The sequence below is a fragment of the Callionymus lyra genome, chromosome 16 (assembly GCF_982586985.1).
Source record: "Callionymus lyra chromosome 16, fCalLyr1.hap1.1, whole genome shotgun sequence".
NCBI classification, from domain to species: domain Eukaryota; kingdom Metazoa; phylum Chordata; class Actinopteri; order Syngnathiformes; family Callionymidae; genus Callionymus; species Callionymus lyra.
Genome location: NC_141833.1, coordinates 25,042,730 through 25,052,729, shown reverse-complemented (window position 1 = coordinate 25,052,729; position 10,000 = coordinate 25,042,730). Strand labels below are relative to the sequence as shown.

Genomic DNA, 10,000 nt, shown 5'->3' with positions numbered 1-10,000 from the left:
CCTGTGTCTGTGACACTTCCTGTGTCTGTGACACTTCCTGTCTCTGCGTCACTTCCTGTGTCTGTGACACTTCCTGTGTCTGTGACACTTCCTGTCTCTGCGTCACTTCCTGTGTCTGTGACACTTCCTGTCTCTGCGTCACTTCCTGTGTCTGTGACACTGCTAGAGCAGCCATCTTTGTTATGATGCATCATGTGACCAGCTTGACTCCAGACTGCCACCTTGAGGTGAACTACACACTAACACACATTAGTGAATAAACACACAACATGTGTCTCGTGTCGAGCTTGTTTATGGTGTGAACACAAGTTCTTGTTCCTCCAGACTTGAGTGACGTCACGACGTGATTCAATGACTTCAGTGACGAGACGTAAAGACTTTTGTCTTCGAGAAGAAGCTTCGACTTAAGATGAACGTTTGATATTCATCTGGAAGTTGTGTAGTTGTTGTTACTCTCGTTGTGTCTAGTGAGGCTGGAGATGTTGTTGTGTAGTTGTTGTTACTCACGTTGTGTCTAGTGAGGCTGGAGATGTTGTTGTGTAGTTGTGTACTCACGTTGTGTCTAGTGAGGCTGGAGATGTTGTTGTGTAGTTGTGTACTCACGTTGTGTCTAGTGAGGCTGGAGATGTTGTTGTGTAGTTGTGTACTCACGTTGTGTCTAGTGAGGCTGGAGATGTTGTTGTGTAGTTTTGTAGCTGTGTACTCACGTTGTGTCTAGTGAGGCTGGAGATGTTGTTGTGTAGTTGTGTAGCTTTGTACTCACGTTGTGTCTAGTGAGGCTGGAGATGTTGTTGTGTAGTTGTGTACTCACGTTGTGTCTAGTGAGGCTGGAGATGTTGTTGTGTAGTTGTGTACTCACGTTGTGTCTAGTGAGGCTGGAGATGTTGTTGTGTAGTTGTTGTTACTCACGTTGTGTCTAGTGAGGCTGGAGATGTTGTTGTGTAGTTGTGTACTCACGTTGTGTCTAGTGAGGCTGGAGATGTTGTTGTGTAGTTGTGTACTCACGTTGTGTCTAGTGAGGCTGGAGATGTTGTTGTGTAGTTGTGTACTCACGTTGTGTCTAGTGAGGCTGGAGATGTTGTTGTGTAGTTTTGTAGCTGTGTACTCACGTTGTGTCTAGTGAGGCTGGAGATGTTGTTGTGTAGTTGTGTAGCTTTGTACTCACGTTGTGTCTAGTGAGGCTGGAGATGTTGTTGTGTAGTTGTGTAGTTGTGTACTCACGTTGTGTCTAGTGAGGCTGGAGATGTTGTTGTGTAGTTGTGTACTCACGTTGTGTCTAGTGAGGCTGGAGATGTTTTTGTGTAGTTGTTGTTACTCACGTTGTGTCTAGTGAGGCTGGAGATGTTGTTGTGTAGTTGTTGTTACTCACGTTGTGTCTAGTGAGGCTGGAGATGTTGTTGTGTAGTTGTGTACTCACGTTGTGTCTAGTGAGGCTGGAGATGTTGTTGTGTAGTTGTTGTTACTCACGTTGTGTCTAGTGAGGCTGGAGATGTTGTTGTGTAGTTGTGTACTCACGTTGTGTCTAGTGAGGCTGGAGATGTAGTTGTGTAGTTGTTTTTACTCACGTTGTGTCTAGTGAGGCTGGAGATGTTGTTGTGTAGTTGTTGTTACTCACGTTGTGTCTAGTGAGGCTGGAGATGTTGTTGTATTGTTGTGTAGTTGTGTAGTTGTGTACTCACGTTGTGTCTAGTGAGGCTGGAGATGTTGTTGTGTAGTTGTGTACTCACGTTGTGTCTAGTGAGGCTGGAGATGTTGTTGTGTTGTTGTGTAGTTGTGTAGTTGTGTACTCACGTTGTGTCTAGTGAGGCTGGAGATGTTGTTGTGTAGTTGTGTACTCACGTTGTGTCTAGTGAGGCTGGAGATGTTGTTGTGTTGTTGTGTAGTTGTGTAGTTGTGTACTCACGTTGTGTCTAGTGAGGCTGGAGATGTTGTTGTGTAGTTGTGTAGTTGTGTACTCACGTTGTGTCTAGTGAGGCTGGAGATGTTGTTGTGTAGTTGTTGTTACTCACGGTGTGTCTAGTGAGGCTGGAGATGTTGTTGTGTTGTTGTGTAGTTGTGTAGTTGTGTGCTCACGTTGTGTCTAGTGAGGCTGGAGATGTTGTTGTGTAGTTGTGTACTCACGTTGTGTCTAGTGAGGCTGGAGATGTTGTTGTGTTGTTGTGTAGTTGTGTAGTTGTGTACTCACGTTGTGTCTAGTGAGGCTGGAGATGTTGTTGTGTAGTTGTGTACTCACGTTGTGTCTAGTGAGGCTGGAGATGTTGTTGTGTTGTTGTGTAGTTGTGTAGTTGTGTACTCACGTTGTGTCTAGTGAGGCTGGAGATGTTGTTGTGTTGTTGTGTAGTTGTGTAGTTGTGTACTCACGTTGTGTCTAGTGAGGCTGGAGATGTTGTTGTGTAGTTGTGTAGTTGTGTAGTTGTGTACTCACGTTGTGTCTAGTGAGGCTGGAGATGTTGTTGTGTAGTTGTGTAGTTGTGTAGTTGTGTACTCACGTTGTGTCTAGTGAGGCTGGAGATGTTGTTGTGTAGTTGTGTACTCACGTTGTGTCTAGTGAGGCTGGAGATGTTGTTGTGTAGTTGTGTAGTTGTGTAGTTGTGTACTCACGTTGTGTCTAGTGAGGCTGGAGATGTTGTTGTGTAGTTGTGTACTCACGTTGTGTCTAGTGAGGCTGGAGATGTTGTTAGCTATCGCCTGCAACCAGTCCAGGCAGTCGTCGGCAGCAGGAAACTGAATGATTCCACTACACACTCCGTCCACTGCGATGACCTGGAAAGCATTTTTCCTGCCAGAATAAAAGTCATAAATAAACACATGACATAAATAAATGAACACATGACATGAATAAATAAACACATGACATGAATAAATGAACACATGACTTGAATAAATGAACAGATGACATGAATAAATGAACAGATGACATAAATAAATGAACACATGACATGAATAAATAAACACATGACATGAATAAATGAACACATGACTTGAATAAATTAACAGATGACATGAATAAATGAACAGATGACATAAATAAATGAACACATGACATGAATAAATAAACACATGACATAAATAAATGAACAGATGACATGAATACATGAACAGATGACATGAATAAATGAGCACATGACTTGAATAAATGAATACATGACATGAATAAATGAACATATGAAACGAATAAATAAACACATGACATGAATACATGAACACATGACATGAATAAATAAACACATGACATGAATAAATGAACACATGACATGAATAAATGAACACATGACATGAATAAATGAACACATGACATGAATAAATGAACACATGACATAAATAAATTAAAACATGACATGAATAAATGAACACATGATATGAATAAATGAACACATTACATGCATAAATGAACATATGACATGAATAAATAAACACATGACATGAATAAATGAACATATGACACGAATAAATAAACACATGTCATGAATAAATGAACACATGACATGAATAAACGAACACATGACATGAATAAATGAACACATGACATGAATAAATGAACATATGACATGAATAAATAAACACATGACATGAATAAATGAACACATGACATGAATAAATGAACACATGACATGAATAAATGAACATATGACACGAATATTTAAACACATGTCATGAATAAATAAACACATGACATGAATAAATGAACACATGACATGAATAAATGAACACATGACATGAATAAATGAACACATGACATGAATAAATAAACATATGACATGAATAAATAAACATATGACATGAATACATTAAAACATGACATGGATAAATGAACACATGACATGGATAAATGAACACATGACATGAATACATTAAAACATGACATGAATAAATGAACACATGACATGAATAAATGAACACATTACATGAATACATGAACATATGACATGAATAAATGAACACATGACATGAATAAATGAACATATGACATGAATAAATGAACATATGACATGAATAAATAAACACATGACATGAATAAATTAAAACATGACATGAATAAATAAACACATGACATGAATAAATTAAAACATGACATGAATAAATGAACACATGACATGATTAAATAAACACATGACATGAATAAATGAACACATGACAAGAACACAAACATGTTACACACATCACATGTGCAGTGAAACAGCTGATGTTCACCTGCTGCAGGTAAACGTTCATAAAGACACACCTGTTGCAGGTAAACGTTCATAAAGACACACCTGCTCAGATAAACGTTCATAAAGACACACATGCTCACCTGCTGCAGGTAAACGTTCATAAAGACACACCTGTTGCAGGTAAACGTTCATAAAGACACACCTGCTCAGATAAACGTTCATAAAGACACACATGCTCACCTGCTGCAGGTAAACGTTCATAAAGACACACCTGTTGCAGGTAAACGTTCATAAAGACACACCTGCTCAGATAAACGTTCATAAAGACACACATGCTCACCTGCTGCAGGTAAACGTTCATAAAGACACACCTGTTGCAGGTAAACGTTCATAAAGACACACCTGCTCAGATAAACGTTCATAAAGACACACATGCTCACCTGCTGCAGGTAAACGTTCATAAAGACACACCTGTTGCAGGTAAACGTTCATAAAGACACACCTGCTCAGATAAACGTTCATAAAGACACACATGCTCAGATAAACGTTCATAAAGACACACCTGCTCACCTGCTGCAGGTAAACGTTCATAAAGACACACCTGCTCAGGTAAACGTTCATAAAGACACACCTGCTCAGGTAAACGTTCATAAAGACACACCTGCTCAGGTCAGATCCCGGCAGGTGCTGAGACATGCGCGAGTGCAGCAGAGGAATCATCTTCAGGTCCATCCATCTCTTCTCCCAGCGCAGGCCTGGAGACGTCGTCCAGGACGAGCAGGACAGCGTGTCCTGCATCACAGACACTTGAGAAGATGCCGGCGAGCAGCAGACGCTCAGTACCGTGTTGTTGGGATGATAGTTGAGGTGAAGACCAGAGTCACACAGAGGAGAGGAGGTGCCACTGCTCTGGTCCGACGGGACGCCTGCAGGAAACATCTTTAGCATCAGCGTCTGATACACTGCTGGTCTCCATGACAACAGCCTCTTACATGTGCAGTCCTCGCTCAGAGGCAGCTTCAGGAAGGACGGCGTCTTCTTCAGGAACGACACATTCAGAGTCACTTCCTCGCCAGCGTTTCTCAACACCTGCACCTGCAGAAGAACACCTGGAATCAAACCCACAACCTTCTGCACGGATCTTTACTTCTGAGTTTGAGACGTGAGCTGATGATTGTCCTGGTTATTGGTTTATCATAGTTTATTATTGTTTATTATTGGTTTATCATAGTTTATTATTGTTTTATTATTGTTTTATTATTGTTTATTATTGGTTTATCATAGTTTATTATTTGTTTATCATTGTTTTATTATTGTTTATTATTGGTTTATCATAGTTTATTATTGGTTTATTATTGTTTATTATTGGTTTATCATAGTTTATTATTGTTTATTATTGGTTTATCATAGTTTATTATTGTTTTATTATTGTTTTATTATTGTTTATTATTGGTTTATCATAGTTTATTATTTGTTTATCATTGTTTTATTATTGTTTATTATTGGTTTATCATAGTTTATTATTGGTTTATTATTGTTTATTATTGGTTTATCATAGTTTATTATTGGTTTATTATTGGTTTATTTTTGGTTTATAATTGTTTATTATTAGTGGTTTATTATTGGTTTATTATTGGTTTATTTTTGGTTTATTATTGGTTTATTATTGTTTTATTATTGTTTATTATTGTTTTATTATTGGTTTATTATTGTTTATTATTGGTTTATTATTGTTTTATTATTGTTTATTATTGTTTTATTATTGGTTTTTATTGTTTTTTATTGTTTTATTATTGTTTATCATTTTTTATTTTTGTTAATTATTGTTTATCATTGTTTATTATTGTTTTTTATTGTTTTATTATTGTTTTATTATTGTTTATCATTGTTTATTATTGTTTATTATTGTTTTATTATTGTTTATTATTGGTTTATTATTGTTTATTATTGTTTATTATTGTTTTATTATTGGTTTATTATTGGTTTATTATTGTTTATTATTGTTTTATTATTGGTTTATTATTGTTTATTATTGGTTTATTATTGTTTTATTATTGTTTATTATTGTTTTATTATTGGTTTATTATTGTTTATTATTGGTTTATTATTGTTTTATTATTGTTTATTATTGTTTTATTATTGTTTTTTATTGTTTTTTATTGTTTTTTATTGTTTTATTATTGTTTATCATTTTTTATTTTTGTTAATTATTGTTTATCATTGTTTATTATTGTTTTTTATTGTTTTATTATTGTTTATCATTGTTTATTATTGTTTATTATTGTTTATTATTGTTTATCATAAGTTATAAGTTAGTAAATGATGAGTAAAATAGTTTGAAAAACAAACTACATTTCTTTTAATGACTGCAATCGTTCAGTTACAGTAAAATGTAACACTTTATAAAAGAAAGTATACAATGAACAAATATCTTGTTTAATGAAAGTTCATATTTTATAATAAACATCATTAACACGAGGATCGACACAAACACACAACTGTGTAACTCTTCAGTTTGTGTTGAATTCAATTCAATCTTTTGTCATCACTGACTTTACAACGTTTTTAAATTGTGGTTTTGTTTCTACACACGTTGTGTTTGTGCGACTCATGTGTTGATGTGTGCGACTCATCTGTTGATGTGTGCGACTCATGTGTTGATGTGTGCGACTCATGTGGTGATGTGTGCGACTCATGTGTTGATGTGTGCGACTCATGTGTTGATGTGTGCGACTCATATGTTGATGTGTGCGACTCATGTGTTGATGTGTGCGACTCATGTGTTGATGTGTGCGACTCATGTGTGCGACTCATGTATGCATGTGTGCGACTCATGTGTGCATGTGTGCGACTCATGTGTGCATGTGTGCGACTCATGTATGCATGTGTGCGACTCATGTATGCATGTGTGCGACTCATGTATGCATGTGTGCGACTCATGTGTGCATGTGTGCGACTCATGTATGCATGCGTGTGACTCATGTGTGCATGCGTGCGACTCATGTGTGCATGTGTGCGACTCATGTGTTGATGTGTGCGACTCATGTGTTGATGTGTGCGACTCATGTGTTGATGTGTGCGACTCATGTGTTGATGTGTGCGACTCATGTGTTGATGTGTGCGACTCATGTGTTGATGTGTGCGACTCATGTGTTGATGTGTGCGACTCATGTGTTGATGTGTGCGACTCATGTGTTGATGTGTGCGACTCATGTGTTGATGTGTGCGACTCATGTGTGCATGTGTGCGACTCATGTGTGCATGTGTGCGACTCATGTGTGCATGCGTGCGACTCATGTGTGCATGTGTGCGACTCATGTGTTGATGTGTGCGACTCATGTGTTGATGTGTGCGACTCATGTGTTGATGTGTGCGACTCATGTGTTGATGTGTGCGACTCATGTGTTGATGTGTGCGACTCATGTGTTGATGTGTGCGACTCATGTGTGCGACTCATGTATGCATGTGTGCGACTCATGTGTGCATGTGTGCGACTCATGTGTGCATGTGTGCGACTCATGTATGCATGTGTGCGACTCATGTATGCATGTGTGCGACTCATGTATGCATGTGTGCGACTCATGTGTGCATGTGTGCGACTCATGTATGCATGCGTGTGACTCATGTGTGCATGCGTGCGACTCATGTGTGCATGTGTGCGACTCATGTGTTGATGTGTGCGACTCATGTGTTGATGTGTGCGACTCATGTGTTGATGTGTGCGACTCATGTGTTGATGTGTGCGACTCATGTGTTGATGTGTGCGACTCATGTGTTGATGTGTGCGACTCATGTGTTGATGTGTGCGACTCATGTGTTGATGTGTGCGACTCATGTGTTGATGTGTGCGACTCATGTGTTGATGTGTGCGACTCATGTGTGCATGTGTGCGACTCATGTGTGCATGTGTGCGACTCATGTGTGCATGCGTGCGACTCATGTGTGCATGTGTGCGACTCATGTGTTGATGTGTGCGACTCATGTGTTGATGTGTGCGACTCATGTGTTGATGTGTGCGACTCATGTGTTGATGTGTGCGACTCATGTGTTGATGTGTGCGACTCATGTGTGCATGTGTGCGACTCATGTGTGCATGTGTGCGACTCATGTGTTGATGTGTGCGACTCATGTGTGCATGTGTGCGACTCATGTGTGCATGTGTGCGACTCATGTGTTGATGTGTGCGACTCATGTGTGCATGTGTGCGACTCATGTGTGCATGTGTGCGACTCATGTGTTGATGTGTGCGACTCATGTGTGCATGTGTGCGACTCATGTGTTGATGTGTGCGACTCATGTGTGCATGTGTGCGACTCATGTGTGCATGTGTGCGACTCATGTGTTGATGTGTGCGACTCATGTGTGCATGTGTGCGACTCATGTGTGCATGTGTGCGACTCATGTGTGCATGTGTGCGACTCATGTGTGCATGTGTGCGACTCATGTGTGCATGTGTGCGACTCATGTGTGCATGTGTGCGACTCATGTGTGCATGTGTGCGACTCATGTGTTGATGTGTGCGACTCATGTGTGCATGTGTGCGACTCATGTGTGCATGTGTGCGACTCATGTATGCATGTGTGCGACTCATGTGTGCATGTGTGCGACTCATGTGTTGATGTGTGCGACTCATGTGTGCATGTGTGCGACTCATGTGTGCATGTGTGCGACTCATGTGTTGATGTGTGCGACTCATGTGTTGATGTGTGCGACTCATGTGTGCATGTGTGCGACTCATGTGTGCATGTGTGCGACTCATGTGTGCATGTGTGCGACTCATGTGTGCATGTGTGCGACTCAAGTGTGCATGTGTGCGACTCATGTGTGCATGTGTGCGACTCATGTGTTGATGTGTGCGACTCATGTGTGCATGTGTGCGACTCATGTGTGCGACTCATGTATGCATGTGTGCGACTCATGTGTGCATGTGTGCGACTCATGTGTGCATGTGTGCGACTCATGTGTGCATGTGTGCGACTCATGTGTGCATGTGTGCGACTCATGTGTGCATGTGTGCGACTCATGTGTTGATGTGTGCGACGAATGTGTGCATGTGTGCGACTCATGTGTGCGACTCATGTATGCATGTGTGCGACTCATGTGTGCATGTGTGCGACTCATGTGTGCATGTGTGCGACTCATGTATGCATGTGTGCGACTCATGTGTGCATGTGTGCGACTCATGTGTTGATGTGTGCGACTCATGTGTGCATGTGTGCGACTCATGTATGCATGTGTGCGACTCATGTGTGCATGTGTGCGACTCATGTGTGCATGTGTGCGACTCATGTATGCATGTGTGCGACTCATGTATGCATGTGTGCGACTCATGTATGCATGTGTGCGACTCATGTGTGCATGTGTGCGACTCATGTGTGCATGTGTGCGACTCAAGTGTGCATGTGTGCGACTCATGTGTGCATGTGTGCGACTCATGTGTGCGACTCATGTATGCATGTGTGCGACTCATGTGTGCATGTGTGCGACTCATGTGTGCATGTGTGCGACTCATGTGTGCATGTGTGCGACTCATGTGTGCATGTGTGCGACTCATGTGTGCATGTGTGCGACTCATGTGTTGATGTGTGCGACGAATGTGTGCATGTGTGCGACTCATGTGTGCGACTCATGTATGCATGTGTGCGACTCATGTGTGCATGTGTGCGACTCATGTGTGCATGTGTGCGACTCATGTATGCATGTGTGCGACTCATGTGTGCATGTGTGCGACTCATGTGTTGATGTGTGCGACTCATGTGTGCATGTGTGCGACTCATGTATGCATGTGTGCGACTCATGTGTGCATGTGTGCGACTCATGTGTGCATGTGTGCGACTCATGTATGCATG

At 40.5% G+C, this 10,000-nt stretch overlaps 1 protein-coding gene across 3 annotated transcripts in view; it reads right to left on the bottom strand.

The window, feature by feature from the left end:
• sntg1 (syntrophin, gamma 1) overlaps positions 1-10,000 on the bottom strand; it is a 38,450-nt gene that overhangs the window by 7,062 nt on the left and 21,388 nt on the right. For 2 of the 3 annotated variants that reach the window (XM_087810668.1, XM_087810669.1), the window contains exons 9-11: positions 5,144-5,246; positions 4,813-5,077; positions 2,650-2,779 (exon numbers count right to left, since the gene is read on the bottom strand). In XM_087810668.1, the coding sequence (XP_087666794.1) occupies positions 2,650-2,779; positions 4,813-5,077; positions 5,144-5,246 (498 nt within the window). The remainder of the gene's footprint in view (positions 1-2,649; positions 2,780-4,812; positions 5,078-5,143; positions 5,247-10,000) is intronic. The other variant, XM_087810670.1, reaches the window with a different exon arrangement.